Source organism: Rattus norvegicus, chromosome 2 (assembly GCF_036323735.1).
Source record: "Rattus norvegicus strain BN/NHsdMcwi chromosome 2, GRCr8, whole genome shotgun sequence".
In the NCBI taxonomy this organism is placed as follows: Eukaryota; Metazoa; Chordata; class Mammalia; order Rodentia; family Muridae; genus Rattus; species Rattus norvegicus.
Genome location: NC_086020.1, coordinates 112,378,602 through 112,405,381, shown reverse-complemented (window position 1 = coordinate 112,405,381; position 26,780 = coordinate 112,378,602). Strand labels below are relative to the sequence as shown.

The 26,780-nt window shown below is 42.9% G+C and overlaps 1 protein-coding gene across 7 annotated transcripts in view; it reads left to right on the top strand.

Moving 5' to 3' along the window:
• The window catches only part of Fndc3b (fibronectin type III domain containing 3B), a 306,006-nt gene that overhangs the window by 140,732 nt on the left and 138,494 nt on the right, over nucleotides 1-26,780 (top strand). For all 7 annotated transcript variants that reach the window (XM_063281559.1, XM_006232215.5, XM_039101977.2 and 4 more), the window contains one exon: nucleotides 26,312-26,388. In XM_063281559.1, coding sequence (XP_063137629.1) covers nucleotides 26,312-26,388 — 77 coding nt within the window. The remainder of the gene's footprint in view (nucleotides 1-26,311; nucleotides 26,389-26,780) is intronic.

Sequence of the window (26,780 nt, the reverse complement as noted above, 5' to 3'; positions counted from 1 at the left end):
CTTGTATTTGGGGCATAGATATTTAGGATTGAGAGTTCATCTTGGTTGATTTTTCCTTTGATGAATATGAAGTGTCCTTCCTTATCTTTTTTGATGACTTTTAGTTGGAAATTGATTTTATTTGATATTAGAATGGCTACTCCAGCTTGCTTCTTCTGACCATTTGCTTGGAAAGTTGTTTTCCAGCCTTTCACTCTGAGATAGTGTCTGTCTTTGTCTCTGAGGTGTGTTTCCTGTAGGCAGCAGAATGCAGGGTCCTCGTTGCGTATCCAGTTTATTAATCTATGTCTTTTTATTGGGGAGTTGAGGCCATTGATATTGAGAGATATTAAGGAATAGTGATTATTGCTTCCCGTTATATTCATATTTGATGTGAGGTTATGTTTGTGTGCTTTCATTCTCTTTGTTTTGTTGCCAAGACGATTAGTTTCTTGCTTCTTCTAGGGTATAGCTTGCCTCCTTATGTTGGGCTTTACCATTTATTATCCTTTGTAGTACTGGATTTGTAGAAATATATTGTGTAAATTTGGTTTTGTCATGGAATATCTTGGGTTCTCCATCAATGTTAATTGAGAGTTTTGCTGGATACAGTAATCTGGGCTGGCATTTGTGTTCTCTTAGGGTCTGTATAACATCAGTCCAGGATCTTCTGGCCTTCATAGTTTCTGGCGAGAAGTCTGGTGTGATTCTGATAGGTCTCCCTTTATATGTTACTTGACCTTTTTCCCTTACTGCTTTTAATATTCTTTCTTTATTTTGTGCGTTTGGTGTTTTGACAATTATGTGACGGGAGGTGTTTCTTTTCTGGTCCAATCTATTTGGAGTTCTGTAGGCTTCCTGTATGTCTATGGGTATCTCTTTTTATAGGTTAGGGAAGTTTTCTTCTATGATTTTGTTGAAGATATTTACTGGTCCTTTGAGCTGGGAGTCTTCACTCTCTTCTATACCTATTATCCTTAGGTTTGATCTTCTCATTGAGTCCTGGATTTCCTGTATGTTTTGGACCAGTAGCTTTTTCCGCTTTACATTATCTTTGACAGTTGAGTCAATGATTTCTATGGAATCTTCTGCTCCTGAGATTCTCTCTTCCATCTCTTGTATTCTGTTGGTGAAGCTTGTATCTACAGCTCCTTGTCTCTTCTTTTGGTTTTCTATATCCAGGGTTGTTTCCATGTGTTCTTTCTTGATTGCTTCTATTTCCATTTTTAATTCCTTCAACTGTTTGATTGTGTTTTCCTGGAATTCTTTCAGGGATTTTTGCGATTCCTCTCTGTAGGCTTTTACTTGTTTATTAATGTTTTCCTGTGCTTCCCTAAGTGTGTTCAGGTCTTTCCTGAAGTCCTGCAGCATCATGATCAAATATGATTTTGAAACTAGATCTTGCTTTTCTGGTGTGTTTGGATATTCCATGTTTGTTTTGGTGGGAGAATTGAGCTCCGATAATGGCATGTAGTCTTGGTTTCTGTTGCTTGGGTTCCTGCGCTTGCCTCTCGCCATCAGATTATCTCTAGTGTTACTTTGTTCTGCTATTTCTGACAGTGGCTAGACTGTCCTATAAGCCTGTGTGTCAGGAGTGCTGTAGACCTGTTTTCCTCTCTTTCAGTCAGTTATGGGGACAGAGTGTTCTGCTTTCGGGCGTGTAGTTTTTCCTCTCTACAGGTCTTCAGCTGTTCCTGTGGGCCTGTGTCTTGAGTTCATAAGGCAGCTTTCTTGCAGCAGAAAATTTGGTCTTACCTGTGGTCCCGAGGCTCAGGTTTGCTCGTGGGGTGCTGTCCAGGGGCTCTCTGCAGCGGCAGCAACCAGGAAGACCTGTGCCGCCCCTTCCGGGAGCTTCAGTGCACCAGGGTTCCAGATGGTCTTTGGCTTTTTCCTGTGGCGTCCGAGATGTGTGTGCAGGGAGCAGTCTCTTCTGGTTTCCCAGGCCTGTCTGCCTCTCTGAAGGTTTAGCTCTCCCTCCCACGGGATTTGGGTGCAGAGAACTGTTTATCCGGTCTGTTTCCTTCAGGGTCCGGCGGTGTCTCTGGCAGGGGTCCTGCCGCTCCTGGGCCCTCCCCGACGGGAGCCCAGAGGCCTTATACAGTTTCCTCTTGGGCCAGGGATGTGGGCAGGGGTGAGCAGTGTTGGTGGTCTCTTCCGCTCTGCAGCCTCAGGAGTGCCCACCTGACCAGGCGGTTGGGTCTCTCTCTCACCGGGTCTGGGAGCAGAGAGCTGCTGCGGGCCGGGATCCGCGGGTGTGGGACTTCCGGTAAACACAGAACGTGCCCGGTTCTAGAGAAATTCTGCTTCTGTGTGTCCCAAGCTCACCAGGCAGCTTTCTTGCAGCAGAAAATTTGGTCTTACCTGTGATCCCGAGGCTCAAGTTCGCTCGTGGGGTGCTGCCCAGGGGCTCTCTGCAGCGGCAGCAACCAGGAAGACCTGTGCCGCCCCTTCCGGGAGCTTCAGTGCACCAGGGTTCCAGATGGTCTTTGGCTTTTTCCTCTGGCGTCCGAGATGTGTGTGCAGGGAGCAGTCTCTTCTGGTTTCCCAGGCCTGTCTGCCTCTCTGAAGGTTTAGCTCTCCCTCCCACGGGATTTGGGTGCAGAGAACTGTTTATCCGGTCTGTTTCCTTCAGGGTCCAGCGGTGTCTCTGGCAGGGGTCCTGCCGCTCCTGGGCCCTCCCCCACGGGAGCCCAGAGGCCTTATACAGTTTCCTCTTGGGCCAGGGATGTGGGCAGGGGTGAGCAGTGTTGGTGGTCTCTTCCGCTCTGCAGCCTCAGGAGTGCCCACCTGACCAGGCGGTTGGGTCTCTCTCTCACCGGGTCTGGGAGCAGAGAGCTGCTGCGGGCCGGGATCCGCGGGTGTGGGACTTCCCCAGTTTACTTTTTCATATCTTCACTTCCCTTTCCTCTCTGAAGGCATCCCATGTATGTCCTCCTGCTCTCCTTCAAATTCATGACTTCTTTGTTCATTGGTTATTATTGTATGTATGTATTATTGTATGTATATATGCATCTGTATATACATACATACTCCCAATGTTGCCCATTGAATTCATATAATGTTACTTGTATGTATGTTGTCAGGACTGATCATTTGGTGCCAGATAACCAGTTGAATGTGAACTCCTTAATATATTCACAGATATGTAATGTGTATGCATAAAAACTCACATTTTAGACAGGTGGTTGGGCACAGTTCTGTAACCCCAGCACTTGTCAGGTAGAGGCAGGAGGATTAGAAGTTCAAGATCATCCTTGGCTATGTAGCAACTTCAAGGTCAACCTGAGCTTCATGGGACTGTGCCTGAAGCAAACACACACGTAGCCCCTCACACCTTGTGCTTGCTTCTGCATCTCTGTTACATGATGAACATGAAATCTCCATTACATGATGCTTCTAACTCTAGCATAATGTAGAATCCTTCTAGTCCTTTTCCTATTTTAAATCCCCTACCGTATTTATGAAAGGGAGACGTGCAGCCCCTTGTGCCTGTGACCATACTCTTAGTGTATCCTCTGCTTCTCTCCTTCGTTCTAATGTCCTGTCTCCTCTGCATGGACCTCTTTACCCCATGTAGATCGGCACCAGTGCAGAGCTGCTGCCATGAATGCTGTGTTCTCGGGTCCAGCTGTTCTGTACTTCCCACTCCATTAGCATCCTCCGATGCCCACATCAACATGTCTGCTTATCCCAGTCCACCTCAAATTACCCATGGCTGGCTTCACCAGGTGAGAAGGACCAGGAAGGAGAGGAAGAAAGGAAGAGCTGTTTCCTGTTTTTAACTTGTGAAGTGTGTGGAGGGCCCTGGGCGGCTGTGCCAGGTTGCATCATCACACTGGTCTCGCTGTAGAAAACACTGCCTGTGTTTCAGTTATGGGAATCAGAGGGCTGATCAATGACTGCCATGTGCATGCCCCCTCAGTCTGTGGCTTAACTTGGAAAGTAAAACTAAGATTAGCCAGGTGGCTCGGTGGGCCTAGGCACCTGCCATCAACCCAGATGTCCTTAGTTTGATTCTTGGAATTCAGGGTAGAAAAAGAGAACAGGTTCCTGAGAGTTGTTTTCTGATGCTCCTGCTGTAGCACCTGCAAACCCCCCAGCCCCCATAATAATAGAAAGGTAAAGCTGTAGAAGTGGAAATCACGAGGGGGCAGCTGACATGCTCTCTCCCTAAGCGCACTCTTGGTTTTGATCAAAGGGTTATCGTGGCTGGTGCTCCCAGCATAGTCTCCATGCTGTGCACACATGGGCAGAGAGTCAGAGTGGAACATTACGTGTTAGCTAAGCCCAGCTTCTTATGGGTTTATGTGAACCTTATAAGCTTCACAAATTTTACACTTATGCTCACTTCCCTAAGTGACTGTTTACTCTGACCATATTCTTTGAGCCCCTTGCCTCTGCCAGTCCCAGATAGTGGCCACCAGTAAGAGCTGTTGGTACCCTCTTTTGGAAACCTGGCCCTGAGCCTGTATCCTGGCAAAGCATCTCTCCAGGAAGGCTCCACGGGGAAGCAGAGGGTGGAACGGTGCTATCTTATCTTGCCTGTTCTTCATGCCCTTGGAGTGCTGTCCGTCCGTCCATCCATCCATCCATCCATCCATCCATCCATCCATCCATCCATCCATCCATCCTCCCATTTCTCCCTTCCCTTCCCTTTTCCTTTCCTTCTTCCTTTCTGCCTTATCTTTCCTCCCTCCTTTTCCCCTTGCCTCCCTCCTTGCCTGCCAACCTTCCTGCCTGCCCCCCCTCCGTGTGTGTGTGTGTGTGTGTGTGTGTGTGTGTGTGTGTGTGTGTCTAGAGACTGGAGATCAATCTTCAGTGTCCTTGAGATTTCAATTACTTTTTTTTAAAATTTGGGTCTCTTAATGGCCTGTGGCCTGTCAGTTTAGCTAGACAGACTGGCCTATGAGCCCCAGCAATTCTTCTATCTCTGTCTTCTGATCTCTGGTATTACAAGTATATATTACCACAAGTGACTTTTCCTTAAGTTCTGAGGGTTAAATCCAGAGCCCCTTGGTTGCAAGGCGGGACATTACTGACTGAGCCATCTCCCTGGACACTCTTTCTTTCTCTGAAAAGAAGACCTACTAATGCCCGCACTTAGCTATATTAGGAATAATAATAGCTTATAAGGTGTAGGGTGGACCCTTTGCTTAATTCCCAGCAGCGCCATCACCAGCTCTCTTGTTAGTGACCTTATGAGAAAGAGTATTAGTGCTTGAGGGAATCTTTACCTCCCCAACATTCCCCTGCCCTGCTCCTTTTTGCCCTGCTCCTTCCTTCCCTGTGATTGGGCAGCAGCAACCTCCAGCAGGGTCCTGAACCTTCATTCTGAAGCATTCTTAGCACTAAGTTCTGATGAAATGAACTATCTCTTCCTCCAAGGTTCCTCACCCTCCTATCTAGACAGTGCTGTCTGCTGGCAGATGTTTAACAGATGTTGATGGCTTTTTGTGACTGTGGTAAGGGTACCAGACTTAGCCATCAAATTCATAAAATGCCCAGATAAACTTGACTTTCAAATATATAAGAAATATTTTTTTAGTGTATTTCTTATACAGTGTACTAACTGGGTATGACCTATCTTTTGTCTGGTAGGTCTTTTTATGGTTCAATATCTTGGGTACAAGTTATATTTAGAATTTCATATACATGCATGCATACATATATATGTACACACATTTGTGTGTGTGTGTGTGTGTGTGATTAGCTTCTAAAAGTACTTGACTGCAACCGAAAGGCCAGAGTTTGAAACCCCAGGGACCACACAAAAGCTGCGTCCTGGGGGCTGCTAAAGGGAGATGGGAAGCAGAGACAGGGAAATCCCCAGAACATAGCAAGTCAGGTAGTGTGTTGTACTCAGCAGAAAACCAGCAGGGGTCCCATCTCAGATGATCTGAGGGGTGAAGTCAGACACCTGAGGCTGTCCGCTGTCTACATGTGTACTTGTATGTCTGCCTCCACAAGCATGGATGTTCAAACCTGCACGCATTCACAAAGGAAAATATGTTCACATTAAAACTAAATAAATAGAATTTTGGCTGTCCACACTAATGAATTCCCTTAGACTTTTCTGAGGCAACTGTAACATAGTTGGACTGCCTGTCATGCAGAAAGAATTGTTCCTCTCTCCTTCTGTTTACTGCTGCATCAGTTGAACAGGTATCAATTTGAGTGGAGCAGCCCGTGATAAAGCTTCTAGCCTTTAGTCACCAAAAGCAGAAGGAATCTTTAATTTTTCCCGGTGCAGACTGGTCCATATGGGGATGTTGTATGCTGATAGGGAAAGCATGTTTTACAGAGCACCCATCGATGTCTCCCTGTTTGTCTGAGAGAACTAGTGAGCTCCAGACGGTACACACAGTAACGCTCCCTCCCCACTCCTATTAAGTAAGAATGCTCTTCATCGGCGTTGCCACTCCGACCAACTCACACCCGCCTATAAAGGCGAGTAGTTATTATTCTGAGCATAGGAGGTAGGCGTTCTGCAAGTTGTACAATTTATTGGGTATCTTCCCAAAGGATGAAGGTTTTCTCTTATTGTAAAATCTTAGGGTTGTCTTACTAAGCACTTGGTGTTGGGTGAGTGGATTCCTGGCTGGGTCATCCTGTTCTAACACTCTCATTTCATCCTCGCCGGGTCTCTGGCCTCTGACCCTTACAGACATTAATTGAAAATGTGTTCTTCGTTTGTCTCAAGAAGAACCAGGAATTATTATTTAACACTTTTGTAGTGGGTAAGCACAGGGATTGCCAAACTCATTTTGGGCAGGGCAGGAAAATAGCCTGTTTTGTAGACATACAGTCTCTGATGCATATTCTATTTTTCCTCCATAGCTCTTTTAAAATATGGAAACTATTTGCTTGTGGACTGTACAAAACCAGGCCAGTGAACAGCAGTAGTTTTCCTACATTAGAACGTTCCCTTTCAAATACACTTGTGCAGAATTGTCTAGGTTCCGACATCTGCCCTTTGCACATTGTACTGATGGAGAGTAGCAGTTATGAATAATGAGAATACTGAGGACTGTGAGTACAGATCCTGTAAGATACTTCACCTTTCTGCTCTGTCTCCTCTGACATTACCCATATTTTCAAAATGAAAACTCTTGTTCATCTGCTTGTTTTTAGTGTTGATGGCTGAACCCAGACTGATAGTACTCATCAAACACAGAGCTACTGAACTGGGTTCCTGGTTTGTCCAAAGTTTAGTTCTTGGCATTGATGGTAATAAAAACGTCACTGTGACAGTCTTTTGTCACCGCATACCTGAGTTGAAGTAGCGCCTTATGTCTAGAGAAGGAAGCGAGCCTAGGCAAGGTTGTCTGCTACTCCATGTTTGTTTACTCATGTCATGGAGAATCTGATAAAAGTTTGGCTTCAGGGGACTCTTCCTCAGTGTTGCTATCTTTCCAAACTGACCATTTTAGTGAAACCCTGTAAGCATTTTCTTCTGAAATCCTAGGGAGAGAGGGATTACATCCAAGGAGGAAACAACCTGACCAGGCATGTCTATTGCTCATGATTCCCTCCGATTTCCTTCTGGGATGTCTGTTGATGTCTTTCAGATCCAGCAACAGCAGCACCCCTGCTCTTAAAAGCAACCGACAAGGGCAAGACAGGCCTGAGAAGTTGCGGGCTGACTCTTCTCTAGCCGCCATCCTAGCCGACAGGCACAGAGCTACCCAGTCATTCCTTGTCTGTTAGTATACAGATGGAAATCTCGGTGTCTCCCATCACTTCCTTGCCCTTTCAGGTCTTTACAAATGAGATTTTGGCTCGAATGCAGTTGTGAATAGATGTACATAGTTTCTAGGAAAGCAGTTGGGACCCACTGAATTGTGCCTTTGGGAACAAAGGCACTTTGTTTAGAGAGATTGTCCCAAGTTGGAGCTGGAGTCTGAAAAGGGGCCCACGTCGTCTCCCTCTCTCTCCTGCGAAGTCTTCGGAAAGCTGATGTTTGCTGAGTGCACGGCTGTCCTCACTGTCCAAACAGCTCTCTGTTTGCCAACCGGGAACATATTGCCGCCTCTGTGAGGCACTCCATCATGCCTTGAATGGATCCTCTTGTGTTCAGATTTTCTGACTCAAAGAGGGAGAGAGAAATATTTCTTTCAGGCCTCGACATTCACTGTAGCATCCAGGGCCTCATTAGGCCCTTAGAAGCCAAACATGCCACAGAAGCACTTCTCAAGGGGAGCGGGAAAGGAGCAGAGAGAAAGGAAGAGAGGAAGAGATAGCTCCAATGAAAGGCCTTTCTTCTAGCCCCCTGGAACTAGCTTTTGCAAATAAATAGCACTCCCCCCTGACAAATAGAATTGTGAGAGTACTCCCAATTTTTTTTAAACAGAAATAAAACTTCCTGCAGGGATCTTCCAAGGGATGGTATGTTCCTGCTTACTGTTACCAAGTACACCGTAAAGTACAGTGGTACCCCAGAATGCACTCATGATATCCTACTGAGTAGGTGACAGGTTTTCATCACACCTGGATAATTCCCACGCTGATAGAAAGGGGTGCCTGTTGCATTGTAAACCTGCCTTTATTTTTTAGAGTACCAAACTTACAGTATACAGGACAATGAAGATAAAATAAAATTTCTGTTGTTACATTCTGTACTGAAGTCTATGGTAATTGTATGTTCTGGTAAAGTCTGGTATTTGCTTATATAAATTGAGATCTTGGTTTCTGGGAAAATGATGGTTAGCGATTGTTCTAGGCCTTAAAGTTTGAAAAATCTTTGTTGAGTGCTGAGGGAGCACCCATTTATAGACTCTCTGGAAGCCCGCACTGAGATGCTTCCTTACTTTGATCTGAATGGACTACTAAGTACTTGTTATACGCCAGGCAAGCCTCGCTTGGTATTGTGGAGAAAACACAGAGGGCTTTCTGTAGTCGACTGCCAGATACAAATGGTTTTATGAGTGGAAGGGGAGCTTCTCATTCAGCAATAAAACATGCTGCCTGGTCCTCCTCAGTGAGTCCTCACTGTTGATGAGCCCAGCTGCTATATATAAAGGAGTTCTTGGCTCACTCTGCAGATGCAGCCTTTACTGCTTTGCTTGTCTGTGACTCACTCCTTATCGAGTTCTACCTGTGCCTGGAAATGGGCAGTTCCAAAACCATAACAGCCTACATCTGGACTACACTGGTTAGACTAGGAGAGTAAAGGTCAGCTCTGCCCCTAGTGCCAAGGTGATGACAACCAGCGAGCTGGTCCAGCAAGCTGAACATCTTCGAGGCCCTCTTGTGAGCATTTGATGCATGCCAGCTCTTGCTCTTAAGCAGTACCAGTCTTGCAAGGTTGATACTACAGGTGGGATATTCCTCATCTGAAATACTCAGAACCAGAAGTGTTTTCGGAATATCTGGGTGCTAAATGTCTGTTTACACTGGCACACAAAATTTTAAGTTTGGAGCATTTTAGATTTGGGTTAGGTATGCTCACCCTATATCAATTTCTTCATTTTAGGGGGAGACTGAGGCATAGAGAGAGTTTTAATACCATGCCCAAGACCACACAACTTCTAATTGGTGGAGTTTGAAGTTAAATCTGTAGGGGCGTGGTCTCATCATCTCTGCTGTCGCTGTGCAGTGGGGCTGGCCAGTGGAAAAGACTGCACTTTACTCTCCCAGGACCTCATCATCTTCTCTTAATTTTTGGAGTATATATTACATCAGACGTGTGAAGAATTGTGTATTGATGGATACTGAAAATCCAGCATTTATGAAGCTAAGATAACTTTAAATATGATATCCAGTAGGGGAAAAATGTTTTTATTATGGAAATAAGTTTAGTGCTTAACTAATTTTTTGTCTTTTTGTTACAAATTAATTGAATTGTGTTATTGTCTGATAGGTAAAACTGGCCATTTTTCTCAGAACTAATTGGCAGTTTGATTTTGAACCACAAATACATGAATCATTATAAAGTATTTGAGTAAAATCAAGATATATATTAATATATTTAGCTGTATGAATAGTAATATATGATGTGTAGATCATACACATAGAATATATGCATAGGGTCTTTGTTCATGTGTGTGTGTGTATGAGTGCCTGAGAGAGAGAGAGAGAGAGAGAGAGAGAGAGAGAGAGAGAGAGAGAGAGAACCTTGTCTCATTATTTTCACTGCTGCATGGTCATATGAATATTGGGTTGTATAACCAGCTCTTTTCAACATTTCGGTGCTAGTCAGGCCTTTTGCAGGCTCATGAGGAAACCATTTCCTAGCATTATTTTATTTGTACCTAATCAATCCAGAGGTATCAACCTCTTTCCCCGAGTAATTGTGGTAAGTGAAGCCGTTGTGAGTACTTTCAGGATTATGAAAAAGCTATTCAAGGATACAGCTTTTAATTTCAAGAGTAATGAGACTGCTGGCTTGTTTAGGGATACAGTGCCTGGCTTTCATAAATTCTAGATGTTTCTAAGGAAAGTAAAAAGCTTAGTTTCAGAACACTATATTAAAGTTAACTGAAATGAGACCCATGACAGGGTATGGCGCCATTGAATCCAGAGTACCTGAGTGTGAGGTATAGTAAGGAAAGGTGTAGGATACCCTCGTTTAATCTCTTCGGGCTGCCTTGAAATTTGTAATAGAAAATGAACATATATTCTAATGTGTTAAGACCTAATGCTGGACCTGAAGACAGCTCCTTGACAGTTTGTTAATACGGCTTAAATCAATCAATCTATCTATCTATCTATCTATCTATCTATCTATCTATCTATCTATCTTATCTATCTATCTATCTATCTATCTATCTATCTATCTATCTATCTATCATCTATCTACCTACTTACACACACATGTATGTATATGTATATATGTATATTATGTATGAATGTAGTGTCTGTCTGTCTGTGCTTCATGTGCATGTTTGGTGCCTGTGGAAGTCAGAAGAGGGTGTGGGATCTCCTGGAACTATAGTTAAGAGTGGTTAAGAGGAGCTGAAGAGAGCTCACTGGTTAAAAGTACTGACTGCTCTTCCAGAGGCCCTGAGTTCAATTCCCAGAAACCACATGGTGGCTCGCAACCATCTGTAATGGGATCTGATGCTCTCTTCTGGTGTGTTTGAAGATAGTGACAGTGTACTCCTATAAATAAAATAAAGAAATAAATCTTTTTTTTAAAGTGGTTATGAGCCACCATGGGAGTACTGGGATCTGAATCCAGGTCCTCTACAAGAGCAGCAAATGCCCTTAACTGCTGAACCATCTCTCTAGCCTCTATTAATGAGAATTTTGTCACTGTCTACAGAACCTTTGGATGACTATCAGTCTGCATTGACCCCATAGACATTATGTATAGATAGGAATTCTGTCCTTCCCAGTTTTTGTTTGTTTTTCCTAAGAATAGAGACTATTTCAAGAATTCTGAATGACACACTTCTAGTCCTAGTCTGGCATCTTTCAAATTGGTGTGCACACTATAATTAATTATGCAGTTAGGCAGCATCTGTTCTTCTAATTTTAAGTAGGATTTTTTTTTTCTGATTGAGTACACTGGAAGAGGGCAAATGGACTGGGATGTAGGTCAAGTACCACCTGCAGGTTAAGTCAGTGGGCCACCTAGGGCAAAGATGACTTCCTATGTAAGAGACAGGTTGATTTTTTCCATTTTTTCTTGTGTGTGTGTGTGTGTGTGTGTGTGTGTGTGTGTGTGTGTGTGTGTGTGTATAGCTTCTGTGTAATTCATGTTGTGGGGAAGGAGGGCAGTCCAGATTGGCTGGTATAGAACCCTAGGATGTTACTGTAGTAGGAGCTATAGTGAATGTAACGTTTAGTCCTCATCAGAGGAGATTAGGGTTATAAGAACTGGGTTACATGTAGCTCTGAGCAGCTACTCCAGCCTAGACTGGCCTCCATTGTGATTTCCAAGGTAAGCTGGTGATTGATAGAGAGACAAACCTAGGCAAAATATATGTAGATGGGTCTTCACAATGGTAGCTAAAGACTAAGTCTCATCTCCGGGCTTCCATGTAGTAGATGAGAGCAAGAACTTGGACTCTATAATTTGTCATCTGGCCACCACAGGAGTAGAACATATTTCAGGTGGACATGTATAAGCCACAGTCTAAGATGGACAACTGGTCAACCTCACTACTTACCCACATTGAGGAAACTAAGTCTAATGAAGACAGTTGGTCAGCCTTTGACCTGTGGAGATTGATGGGCTGCAGAGGAGCAGATGCATACACACATAATATGCTTAAGCCTCTTGCCTTCTATTGGACCACAGGAGATATTTTTTTGCTGTGGACTTCTGCTTTGTTTTCTTTTTAGTGAGTTAATCCCTCTGGGAACCTTATTGATAAGTGTCAGGCAATAGACTTGGCCATGAGCAGTCCTTGTAAAGAGCTTGCAGAGTGGGACAACACAAGTAAGCAATTTGTCATAAATGAGAGGTCATATAGAAGCAATAATTTCTAAGAAAACCTTTTAAAACATAATCAATACTCGCATTTTAAAAAATCATCATGACACTTAACCGAGATAAACCGAAGAAATATAAGAGTGTCTCTGAATTGTTTGTTATATACATACTTCTCATGTCATAAGCTCCTATCACTTTTTTTCTTGTCTTCAGGCAAGTTGTAGATAAAATTGATCAAGTAATTTGTTTTAGTACAATGAATGATTATGATTTTTTAAATAGTTTGTGTGTGTGTGTGTGTGTACTTTTTAGTATGTTTTAGTATGTATGTGTGCTGAACTTTTTAGCCAAATGCAAAAATGGCTTGCATATCATATGAATATAATCATATCATAATAATAATGAACATGATGTTGAAAAGACTGAGCTAAGATATTAAGGAAGAAAACATTCATTTTACGGCCAGAGCGAGAGGGCTGTCAGCCAGGAAGCTTTTGCTGCTGTTTGGATGTGAAGCCCACAGGTAGAAGCATCAGATCATCTTTACATTCTTGGAAGATTGAGGTTTTGCTGACAGTCTTAAAAATAGTATTGAAATCAAAAAGAATAACATCTCTCCTAATGCCTTATTATCCTGCCTGTGGGCTAGAATTATGATAACAGAACTATTTTGAAAATATGTAGTAAATTCCTGGAACATAGCTATAATATTTTAAGGATTGTGAGCAGTATTATTGTATTACTTATTAATATGTAAATATAGGTATGTAAGTAATCAGTGTAGTTAATTTGAACACCATAGACCTAAGGTCTGATTTGAGAGCAAGAAATAGCACAAAATATAGCCTCCTTTGAACTGGACTCAGAGTATCCTATTGGCAGCTCTAACTCTAAGATGGACTGAGTTGTCAGCTCCAATGGTTCACGAGTGCAGAACTAGAGATGGCAGCATTTTATTCTCAGGGTCAGTTGATCACTGTGTGGCAATGATGCTGGTGGGTTGTTTCTGTTAAGTGTGAGATACCAGGGCAATAATGATTTCCCATATATTGAACATACAGGGATTGGCAGCATGTGATATTTTTAGAAACCTGTTTCAAAAATGGTGCAGACTATTGGAAATGCCCATAGGGGTGTCTGCAGTTCCAGCCACATCCTAGATGGAGGGAAGAACAATATCCTAAGTAGTTTGTTGCTCATGTTGGTAGGATCCAACTGTCTAGGTGGCTGAAGGCTTGCTTTATGTAACTGAAGTCCCCTGTAGTTTGCATGCCTGTTTCAGATAGCTGCTTCTTAGAAAGGTACACTCTTTCTAATGTGGGTCATTAAACAACACATTTTACTGTGCTTTGAGAAAGTGAACTTGACATTACCTGAAATATTTTGAATTTTGACTAGAGTCTGTTCTTCACACCTTTAAAAGAAAATTGCCTGGATAACCATATGTTCCTCAAGAGAATTCTGATGCTGTGTTCTCGTCTATCACCAACAAAAATATTTACAGTCTTATTAACTGATCCAGTACATGAAGGCCAAGTAAAGTCCCTGCCACACAAACATGAAAGACTGTTCATATCCCCAGAATCCAATAACAGTCAAGTGTGGTGACAGATGCCTGTAGATTTGCTGTAGGTAGAGCTCACTGTCTAGCTGGGCTAGCCAGTTGGAGAGCATCAGGTTCAATGATATCCCTTGTCTGCAAACAAGGTAGAAAGCTATCAAGAAAGACACTTTGAACTGAAGGCCACTACTGGCCTTTGCATGCATGTATGTGCTTGCATACAAAATATATTTATACATCCTACAGATACACATATGTTCTTATATGTACAAATAGCTTTCTGAAACATTTCATCACCTGTTTGGTATTAAAACACATAGTATTTTGTATTAAGCTATCAGAAGGCACTATTAATGATAGAAATACAATAATTGCACAAACCACTGCTCAATACAGTGCTTATAATTCTATATTATAAATAGTTCTGTGTTCATTGTGTTGCTATGGAAGTACAGTAATTGATTTAGTAAGAGGAAGGTGGAGAACTGTTTTTAGACAAATTGTACTCATCTCTGTTAGTTGAAATATATTCAATTAAATACCCATTACCAGGATAAAATTTATGGCACTCTGCTAATATCTTGTTATTTTTTCTCTGTGTTTGAAAATATTAGACTGAAATTAAGACTCAGCTTATTGAGCATAAAGAACAAATAAACTATACTTAAAGGATCTTTGAATGTACTTATTTTTTCCTAGGATGTATGTGGTTTGTTGTTCTTTTGTGTGTACATTGTTATGTGTATGTTGTGTGTCTGTGAGTGGGCATATATGCCAAGAGGTATGTGTGGAGCCCCAAGGACAACTTTCAGGTGACAGCCCTCACCTTCCCACCTGTTTGGAGACAGGTATTTTTGCCATCACCTCAGCGAGGTTGTCTAGCCTGTCACTGCCTTGCATTTCCCTTAAGAGCTCTGGGGTCACAGCAGCTCTTGGTGTTGGCTCCTGCTTTTATTTGGGCTTCAGGGAATCCAGACTCGTGTCATCAGGCAAGTACTGTACGCAGCAGGCCGTCTCCCTACCTGTAAGTTTACTGCTGTGTTCCTCCATGTTGCCTGCCCCACTCACTGAATTGATACAGGAATATCTATGTCAAAACTAGTGGATTATTTGTTTGTGCTGGGGTGGAAGGGTAGGTGGGTAATTTTTGAAAAAGAAGCAGACCCAGAAATCTGGTAGTCAGCATTTTCTAAAGGCCACAAATTCTGATATAGCAGGCACCCAAGCATGACAGCAAGAAAGATTTTAGTGAACATCCATCAACAACTCTCTTCTAGAATCTGTAATTATAGAGGTAAGTGAGGTCAGTGTTTTCATCCAGAGGGAAGCACAGAAACCATTTGGTTCCTTTTCTCCTAGGCAAATTTCAGTCCTGCCACAGCCTCCCAAGTGCTGGTATTGTAGGCAGGAGACTCCATATCCCACTAGTGGGGCTGACTTTTGAAAGCAAAGCTATATCTGATTGGGAAGAATTGCACATTTCTGAGGTTCTAGGGCAGTGTGTGGCATGAGAAAGTGCCTTTCGTACAGACACAGAACACCTCTAGTCTCATGTGACTGAGAAGGTGGCTGGTCAGCTTGGCTCAGGTCTTTAGGCCTTTCCACCCTTCCTGTATTCCTGAAGGCATGGCCCTGACCTCCAGCACCGAGAGATGGTAGAGTCTAGGCCACTTGAGCCCAGCCTACTTGCCAGTGTTGTTCCTTATCCAGACCTCAGCTATCACGGCTTTCACCTTCAAAGGGAATGCCTGGTTGTGTAAGCCTGGCCTGACTGGAGGAACTCTCAATGTCTTGCTGGGCTTACCTTAGTGAAGACAGAGATGGGGATTACATATGACTTACCGTCTCCTAGCCCATTATCAGGTCACACCCATTGGCAGCCCAGAGAATATTTGTTAGTAAGCAAAACACCTTTGTAAAATTTAAGTACACTTTAGGAAGTCATAGAACCTTGAAGGATACCTTTCACTAGTGATAATGGGTGCAAGCCAGGGGCCTTCTCAATAGGAGGGAGAGGAGGCAATGTGATTCTGTTTTGTGGAACATTTCATTTCCCACCTTTACTCCAGCCATTTCCATAACAACTCTGGATTTTTATTTTTTGAGAAGTTGTAGTATATGGATAATGAGTGTCTGCTGTGCTTTTGAATTTGAATTAAGTTAGTCAACTTGGATGTATAGATGTTATAGATACAATATCTTTAGAATGTTGTCAGCACACTCTATTAGTGCGAATTTAGGTGTAAAGGTGACTGCAGACATAGCCATGGGAGCAGTTGTAAGGGCACCTGCCTGTGTGGCTTGCTTTGGAACCTCATGAAAGTAGGGTTGCCCTGAATGCTGTCTTGGTAAACCTTTGCATTATAATCATTTGCTTTCACCTTTCTGATGGATGATGGCTTTAGAATTATTTCCTTTGTCACGGATGAATAAGGTGAATGAGCTCATGAGGAATGCAATCCTCTGTTGCTATCTGGTTAATAATTTCAGTGCCATTTTCAAACTTGTCAACAGACAAGGTAGCACAATTCACACGCACCCCTAAGGCTTCGGAGAGTCCCAGCTTTGCCTCAGGTCTCTGCTCCTCTTGGGAGTAGAGGGCTTTGTGAGGAGTCACATGGGATGGGCCCAGGTGTCCAGCAAGGAGGAACAGACTTGGTTTTAAGATTGTATTCGTCCTTTATCCTCTTCTTTCCTTCCTTGCTCCCTCCCCTCCTCTCCTTTCCTCTCTTCCTCTTTCCCTTTCTATTTTGATACAAGGTTTCACATAAACTTGCTCACCTGAAACTTACTATGTAGTCAAGGATAACCTTGAACTCCTAAGTTTATTGTCTCTACCTCATGAGTTCTGAGATGAAAGGTATGGGCTGCCATGCCTTGTTTTTACAGTATTGGGGTAAAACACGTGGCCTTTTGCATGCTGGGCAAGTAAGCCACAAGTCCCTGAGAGTAGAGAAAGCTGCTGAAAGAAAATGGCTGGGAACTCCATTTAAAGCCCCAAACACCCAGAGCGGTGGTGAACTCTGCTGTCAGGATGGTTTATTATAGCTCTCCCGAGTTACCCTATAATGAGTACTCTGTCTGTTTGATTCTTTACTATACATATTATAAACTTGAGTAGTATTCTTTAATAACATTGCTTGCATTTTAACTCAAGATGTGATTCAGATGTAATTGAAATAACTTTATTTGCTACTGATTAGTGAACAGTCCTCTGCACCACATGAAGTGTTGGGAGTATCTATCTACCTGATACCCCAGTAGGTAGCAGACAAAAGAACCTTGGGAAGGACTGGCTTTAAAAATGCAGCTTGGGAGATGCCCACTGTGATGATTAGATCTCTAGTACTCATGTAGATGAAGGGTAGCCATGGTGTACCCCACTTGTAATTCCAGCATTGGGACAGTAGAGTTGGAGAACTCCCCTGGCAAGCTAGACTAGCTGAATCAGCCATCAAGTGAGAGACCAGAGTCAGTATGTAAGGTGGAGAGTGCACCTGATGATGGGATCTGGCCACACATAGCCATATGCATCACATGCACACAATCCCCCTGTAAAGCAGATAGACAGACGGACACTCCTGCACTAATGCACAGGGCTATGAAGTACTGTGCCCTTTCTATGCTTTTGTCTCAGGTGTGGTTATCACTCACAGGGATTGTAGGTACGACATATCCATCAGGACCCACTCCTCAGTAGTAGTGAGTTGCATTTGTGTCATTCTTTTGAGGGTTGAAGCTTACAGGGTCTCAGTTCATGTGTACATCCATGGACATATGCCATCCCTGTAATAAGGAAGACCAACCCAAGAAGTCTGAATTCAGTAATTGTTGACAACCACGACTGACATGGTGGTACCAGATGTTTTTTCAGTGGTGCAGGTGAGTCTTCTTTCTAACATGGATTCAGACAGCACAAGGGGCAGGGCCCCAAGAGCTCAGAAACCTGACCTTCAAGTTGGAAGTGAGAATCAACTGGTTATCTCTTGTGTTTCCCAAAATCAGCCGGCACCTTCTCATGTGGGTCTTCTATCTCAGTCTTTAGTCATTTCTATGGCTTGGACACACCCAGAGCCTGTTGCTTGAGACATCTAGACTGTAAGCCTGAGTGCATGCTGGGACAGTGTCTGCCACATACTTCAAGGCAAAACAGGGTCCCCTCACACAGCACTTGCACTGTTACTCATTTTGTAGTCCTCGCTCTCCATACAGAAATGCAAACGCTCCTTCTCTTCAATGTCACTGGACTCTTGCCCTCCCCCCACAGCCTGACTGTGTGTAACAAAGATGTGTTGAGTTCAACAAAGCAGCACCAAGAGTTTTAAAAACCAGAGTTCAAAATTCAATTGCAGGCCCCTGTCTGGGACCTGATCTCGTTGACCGTCTTAAAGCTTTGTGTCCATGGTTCTGAATTTAAATCCCGTCCTTTCGAACCGGTGTTAACACAGTGTGCAAGCAGTAAGTGGCTCACCAATCCGTTTACCGTTCACTGCCAGTGCGGAGGTTTAAAATATTCCTCAAGTATCCTAAGAGTAATTGCTTCTGTAGCCACAAAGCTGTTTGCCTCTGAAAAGAAACTGTGGAGCCCTATGTGGTAGTTGGCTGTTTTTATGGATCGGTGGTGAAACCCTGGTGACTTTTCATTTCTTTTCCACATCTTGCATAATAAATGTTTATTGAATTGAAATCAATAAAGTATTAACCAATGTATTATAGCACAATGTATTCACACAGTAACTACGTAGATTGTTCTAAAACAGTGAAGTCTAAGGCCACTTGATAGTAAAATTATTTAGGTAGATGTCTTTCTTGAGTTTATTTAAACTAAAGGAAATTGAGATTTCAGCTTTAAACCCTGGTCTTTTATTGCCTTTCAACTTGGTTTTTTGCAAACTCAGTTCTTAGAGGAGTGCGTTGAAAGGAAACTTACATTTTAATCAGACAGGGCAGGCAGATCCCAAGCCTTATTTTTTGAATGAGAAGATGGCAGTGGCTGGGGTTGAGTTCTGCTGGCCAGCTGTGGTTCTTGGTAACAGTTTACTTCAGGAGTGAGTGCCTCAGAGTGAAGGTCGGGTCGGCTGGGAGTTCTGCTCCAGGAGACCCACTTCCAGAAGCAAGGACTGGTCCTTCCACATCTAGCTGTCCTAGCCCACCGAGAAAGTTAGGAACACCCAACTCTTGGTTCCTAGAAACTCGACCAAGAAAGAGAAATTTGGGGGTGGAGGGGGGGCAGGAAGAGAAGGTAGGGTAAGACAGGGAAGGAGGGAGGGAGAAAGGGAGGATTAGGGATATAGGACTAGATAGTAAATGAAAGGAAACAACTTCTGCTTCCTTTTCTATTTCTTATTGTCTAAATTGTAATTTTTCACATTTGTCATTAAAACCAGGGTATAATTTTGCAGCTAAAAGAGAAATATTGGGAGAAAAACCTGTGAAGGGCAGAACAAGCTCCTTGCTCTCTTGGTGTCTCTCCCAGTGATTCTGCAGGAATCTGGCTGTGTAACCCTCCTACCTCTCTTGGAGGCAGTGTTAAAGTTGCTGAGTCGCCAGTTTCTGGCGGTGCTGTTGGAGATGCTCAATCTGTGCCCTTTCCTCAGAGCAACCCTTGAAATTAGCTCCTCTCTTTAGGTAACTGTAGTAGCCTAGGCCAGATCCAAACCCAGGCTTCTGTAAGGATGGGGCTGTATTTTTTAAGTCGACTTTTAATCTTTGGAAAGAAATTATAGGTTGGAGAAAGCACTGTGCCTTCCTCATTTTGCTGGAAACAAAGAGATATGCTCAGTGACTAACATCTGAAGTGACTCTGTAAAAGTTCACTCTCCTTCTTCCTCCCAGCACCATGCTCGCAGAAATAAGACTCAGACTCAAAGTACATTTACAAATACCTTGGTCATATAGCTTCTGGGAGTTATGAGGCATTCCACTGGGCTTTGATTAGGATCCCTGACTGTTTTCAGGACTGCTTGTGATTCTCTTTTCTGTTCTTCTGAGAATTGTCTGTTCAATTCCTTTGCCCATCTTTAAGTTAGGTGTGGTTTTCTTTTTCTTGAAGTGTAAGCATTCTTCGTGTTCTAGATAGAAGTCTCTTATAATGTGATCTGCACGTCCGTCCTACAGTTTTTATTTTCTTAGTAATGACTTTAATGCACAGAGGTTTTCATTCTCATGGAGTTCCGTTTTTCTTCTATTCCTTGTATTTGTGGTATCATGTCTGACTCTTACCAAGTGAGAGTGTCACAAAGACTAAGTCCACTTTCTTCAATGAATATTAGGTAGCTTAATAGTCAATGAATATATTTAGGTCCATGCCTAAGTTTTGAGTTAATCGTTATATATGTCATAGAAGCCCAAGTTTATTCTTTTTGCCTCGTTGAGGTCCCTAGATTGTTTTCCTTTGAGATAGCCATGCTGGGCAGCTCTGCTTGCCTGGTACCTCACTGTGGAAACCAGGGTGGTCTTAAGCTTTATGCTACCTTGGCCTCTACAAGTGCTGGGTTGTAGGCATTACCATGTCTGGGTGTATGATCCTTGGACTCTTATTACATTTAAATTTTGGGTTCTTTTTAAAATTAGCATACAAAGTAAGACTTTCCTTAAGGCATGTATATCCCACTTTCATAGTTAGGGTTATTATAGCTTCATGATGCACCAGGGCCAAAAGCAAGGTGGGGAGGAGAGGCTTTATTTGGCTCACACTTCCACACTTTAGTCCATCATCGAAGGAAGCCAGGACAGGAACTCAAACAGGGCAGAAACCAAGAGGCTGGAGCTGATGCAGAAGCCATGGAGGGCTGCTGCTTACGGATTTACTCAGCATGGCCTTCTCAGCCAGTTTGTTTCTAGAATCCAGAACCACCTGCCCAAGGGTGGTCCCACCCACAGTGGTCTGGACCTTCCTCCATCTATCACTAAAACAGTGCCCTACAGACTTGCCTTCAGCCCAATCTTATGGAGGCCTTTTTTTCCCCCAGCTGAGGCTCCCTCCTCTCCAGTGACTCCAGCTTGTGTCAAGCTGATATAAAATTAACCAGCACACAGTTTGGGGTTTTAGTTAATTCCAGATGTAGTCAATTGACAACCAAGAACAACCATCACACTTAGTATCCCTCCTTCACCTGCCCTCCCTTCTGCCTCCAGTGTCCCTGCTTCTGCTCTTACACCTTATATTCTGTTAAGTCCACACTGCCCATCCTTGAGGCCTCTCCCCCCTTTCCTGGTTTCCTTTCTAGTTCCTTACACTCATTTTAGAAAGAGGTATGTACGTATGTGTGTATGTATGTATGTATGTATGTATGTATGTATGTGTGTGTGTGTGTATGTGTGTGTGTGTATGTATGTATGTATGTATGTATTAGAAGATAGGGGCTGCATATGAGAGAGACACGCAGTGTTTGCCTATTTGAAGCTAAGTTGTCTCACACCCATTTTCCTAAACAGTTCGTATTTTTCTGTACAACTAAATAAAATTCCTGTGTATTTGCATCACGTGGTTCCTTAAATATTAATGGGAATTGGATTCATTCTGTAGATCTCTTGCCCTGTTATTGCCCTGTAAATTATAGTATGTGTTCCGGTGTGTGTCTCAATGTCTACCTACCTTTAATTAGGTCAGCATGTTTTGTGGATCCAGTGCTCAAGTCTTCACTCCCTGCTTAAATTCCTTCCATCATAGGGTTATGGTTGAGTGCCTTTCTTAACCATTAGGGATTCTCAGAGTGTCTACCTAATCTCTTGGTTTATTTCTATAAAAGTTTAGGTCACCATGAATAGTGTTGGTCTCCTCCTCAGACATTGGGAGATTCTTCAGAGCCTCACATTTTGTATGCAGCCTTTCTTGGTTGAGCTGCTGCTTTTAATTTGACCATTTTTTGTGCTAAATACTTTCCCCAGTATTCCTCTTAGCCAGGTGGCTGTGGCCATACCTGAGGCCTCCCTCCCTTCAAGAAGAAATAGTTGAGTTTTCCTTTAGCTATCAAGAAACTCAAGGTTAACTCTCTCAGTATGTGTCTGGTCTCTCACTTTTCACCCTGGTTGTCCTAACTTGTCAGCTCCTTTGACCTCACTAGGTTGGTGTCTCAACCTTAAGTACCTCCATGAAGAAGACAGTGCTTAAGCTACTCCAGGAAGAATGTGATCTGTGGCAGTAAGCACTATTATCAATAAATACTCATGTGGAAACCTTGAGTGCTGACTTAGAGAATTGTTTACTACTTGTTTTTGGTGACTACTCAGCTTACAGTTGCAAAATTTTATACAGTACAGTGATTTATTTTTAACTGTTTTTTTTTTTTTTCCATGAGGTTGGTTTGAATGTCCTAGCGTTCATTCCTTCCCTTCCTGGCTTCTCAGTGTCAGTAGGTTACTCCCCTCCAGTCAGTAGAGCTGTGTTTACTCTATTAGAGCCGAGGCTTCTGAAGATAGTGTCAAGCAAGCATCTTCCCGTCTCCTGAGATCTGGAGATGCTAGTCACAAGAAAGAAGCAGAGGGTAGGGCAGACTGTTGTAGGGTATTCACCAGAGAAGACTGATGTGGTGCAGTTAAATGCTACAGTGGTTAGAAGCCAATCTCAGAGCTCATGATATTCAGTGAGAACACGGAGTTCTTGATACTGAAGATCCAGCCTAGCCCTGAAATCTATCAGATTTCCCAAAGGTTATGTTTTAAGGTAGCTACTTGGCCCAGTAAACATTCTCTTCCAGCTCTACGAGCTGTACATGTGGCAGCTTTCATCTGACTGCATAATAATCTCTGTCTCTCTGGCCAGACTTCATAGTTCTTACAAACAAACCAAAGCCTCACTGTATTGTGCAAGCTTCTGTCTTAATTTATGAGTATACCTCTACATGTCTGCATTGACGCACCTGTGTACTACCAGTATTTAAGTAAGACGTGGGACAGTTTACAAGATTGTTTCAAAATGTTTGAAAGGTCTCATAGGTTAATGATTTCCCAGTATAGGCAAGGAAGAAATCTATTTGTTTGAGAGACATTTCTCCCCTCTGAATTTAGGCAGTGTTGGTCGATTGACCAGCTCCCTCCCCTTAGTTAATTCAATGTTTTGGCTCAATAAACGTTATGGTTCCAGCTCTACAAGTTGTAGATCCTTTGGTGAGAATGTATTAAAATAGTAGAAGGAGTGGCATCTTTAAATGATGGAGAAGGGAAAACTGAGCTGCATGGGGAAGTATGGATGACCACAAGAAGAACATTCTCAAACACAGGTCAGGCAGAGATGGCCGTCATTGTGAGACTTAGGAAGGAAGGCAGTGGCTTGCTCACACAGCCGTGAAGTCGTGAAGTCGCACAGCACAGTTGACTTTCAGAAGCCATTAGAGTGTATCCGAAATGGCTTTGATGATGGCACTAGGAGGAAGAGACCAAGCATTTGCAAGTCATTTAGCAACTCCTGAAATCAAGGCCAGGAAGAAAACATTTCTAGCTGTAAATCACTTGCTTGCCCTGCACTCCCAAAAACATTTTATACAAATGGCTTTAACAGTATTTAGGGTCATACTTGGGATTAAGAGACTATTAGCCTGGTATACATTTTGATAATTAAAAGGCTCTATTTCATTGACTCTCTGTACCCTGAAATACTTGGTATTTTATTTGTTATAGAAGAGTTGCCCAGTAAGTAAATAGTATATACTATATACACTGTTGACTTTATACATTATAAGGGCACATGATATTTTAAAAACTTACTCCTTATAGTGTAATTATATATATATATGTGTGTGTGTGTGTGTGTGTGTATGTATATGTATATGTATATGTATATGTATATGTATATGTATAAAGAGAGATTATAACAAACAGCAGAGCAGTCAGGGAGAGTACTGGGGCTGGAGAGGTGGCTTAGTGGTTAAGAGCACTGGTTGCTCTTTCAGAGGACCTAGGTTCAAGTTCCATTATCTACATGGTGGCTCACAACCACCTGTAACCTCAGTCCTAGGAGATCGGATTCTCTTCTGGCCTCCTTGGCACACAGAATACACAGACAACATAATGCATAGGCAAACCACTATACACATAAAATAAAGGTATTAAATTATCAAAAGCATTGGTGAATAATGATGAGAGATAAGTTCATTAGTCACATGCTACTTTTGCAGGTTTTGGTGAATTTAGTTTATACCTGACCTTATGAAGTAGAAATTTTTTGTTTCCACTTACAACTGTTGAGAAGTGAGGCTCAGAGAGGCTAAATGAGTTCGTTGTTCAAGGGCACACAGAGGTTCAAGACCAGCTCCTAGCTCCTGTTCTGTGAAGCCAAGTGCATTGATTTTTGGGTTTCAAAGACAGTACAGTTCTTTTTCAGTGACTCAATTCAAATAAAGATACAAAGGAAATGCCTGTGTGTTTTAATGGCTGCACTAAAGATGCTGATGGTGATGGACAACGCGAACTTGGAAACCGACACCTTTGGCAGCTGGCATATAGCTTTAGTTCTACTTAAGAAATAAATGGGCAATAATCCATTGTTTTGGTGAAGAGGGCATGGTAAAAATCGAACTCAGGGCCTTGAAAATGCAGAGCCCTGCTGTGCTGCCCCACTGAGCGGTGGTGCATGCCACACTCTCTTTTCTTTTGGTTACAAACACACACGAGACCCCTTGGTTTGTGAGGGTAGAGCTGCTCAGAGAGTTCAGTGCCATGATGTGTTTTCCTTGAACTTGCAGTGAGCGCTCATCTGGAACGCTCCTTGTTGTCCTGCACCCTTTCTGCCCTTCTGCTCTTTCCCTGGAGACTTGGAGACTTGCTCTCCCTCATGCCAGTCCTTTTCACTCTCCTGTGCCCTCTCCTATCATGGTCACAACACTATGATGCGAAAGGTGTATTATGCTTACCTGTAAATGCAGTGACTAGGTGACAGAACCTGTCTTCTTTTGACAAGTAAAGTGGCACCACCGTTTTTTTTTGGGTTTTGTTTCAGCTGGGCAGTTTTCACTGCTGGCAGCACAGTGGCCATCAGGAGAAAGCAAATAAACTACACAGTGCCTGGGGCTAGGAAGCTGACCTCCCAGAGAAAGCCATACCTTTGGGGGTGGGTCCTAACACAACAGGAGAGCTAGCCAGGGAAAGTAAGTTCTAAGGTCCCTTCACTTGCAGGGAAATTGTTAGATTGTAGGATCCTTGGAAGGATGTCAGTTTGTTTTTGGTGTATGACAATTAGTTTGTGATGAAATATTAACCCAAACTACATCTTAGGTAACTGCTAACCTTGTCATTCATTAGCTGGCCCTAATCGTATGGTTAGCATTCACCGATAGAATGCTTAAATAGCATGCACAAATCCCTTATAGGATCCCCATAATTGCATAAAACTGGCCATGGTGGGCGTTCTAGACCAGCCTGAGCTACCCGAGACGAGACCTCGTCTCCAAAAAGGGTGGAGGTGGACAACTACAGCAACAGAACATCCGTCAAACCAGCTCCTGTTAGTTTAACATTTTACTTTGAAATGTAGAAATACTCACAACGATGCCTAATTTTAGAAGATGGTCTATTTTTCTCCCTGTTTAGTGTGAGACAAACCAAGCAGCTGGTGGACTTTGTTATTGTTTATTTATGATATTGGGGATTAAACCTAGGATCTTCCACGTATTAAACAAGTATTCCATCACTGAGCTATACTCAAGCCTTTTAAAAACACCCCAATTTTTTCTTTTGAAGTAGGGTTTTATAAAGATGCCCCGGCAGGCCTTGCACTTGTGACTGTCCAGTCTTAGCTGCTCGGCTAGCTGGGATTACAGTACTGCATAACCGGGTCCAGCTGGTTTGGGGCATTTTAAAGATTTTATACCTTTCACATTAATGGTGGGTTATAATGAATTATTGAAAATAAAACCCTAAATCCAAACCCTATGGGAGCTCTTTGAGCCTGAAGAATGTTCACTTCAAAATTTGTTTGTGTATATTAATTATAACACGGTTTTTATAAAAAGTAGGATTGGAGTTTGTTAGGAGGAGATTTGAGTTATTCTAACACGTGTTTTAAAGTCAAGAGGGGGAGTAAGCTCTTGTTCCATTCTGTTAGGCTGGCTTTAGAATAATAGCTTTGGTTCATGGAATTTGTGGCCTTGGGGAGTTGTTAAATATTAATAGAGATGGTTATAGCCCTGTTGTTGCTGCTTTTGTGTATGTTTTGTTTGTTTCCTTGAGCTGTATAGCCAGGAAATTACGCCAGCCATGACTTCAGGCAATTATTGAAGAGAGACTAGGCATGTCAAAATCCCTAGTAATTACATTGAATAATGTGTGTGTGTGTGTGTGTGTGTGTGTGTGTGTGTGTGTGTGTGTGTGTGTGTGAGAGAGAGAGAGAGAGAGAGAGAGAGAGAGAGAGAGAGAGAGAGAGAGCGCTATTGATATTTTGCTCTTATATCTTTCAGGACCTGCCGAAGTCCCCATGATGTCACCCAATGGGTCCATCCCTCCTATCCATGTGCCCCCAGGTTACATCTCACAGGTATGACATCTGACTGGCACCTTCACTCACTAGTTCCCTGTCATTATTTGAGCAAAGTACATGTCAAGGCTCAACAGACATCCTCTACGAGTTAATTATTTAAACTAACACTAGAATTGTTTCCTTGTTTGCTTTCTATTGCCTTGATAAAAACACCAAGCCAAACAACTTTGGAAGGAAAAGGTTTTTAGCCTAAAAGCTGTAGTCCATCATGGAGTGAAGCCTTGGCAGGAAATCAAGGAAGGGACTGGAGCAGAACCAGGAAAGCATGCTGGCTACTGGCTTGCTCTCCTCTCACAGTGCAGCTACCCTTCTTATTTATCCCAGACCTGCCTGGTAGGGCATGGAACCTCCCACAGTGAACTGGGCCTCCTCCATCAGTCAGGAATCAA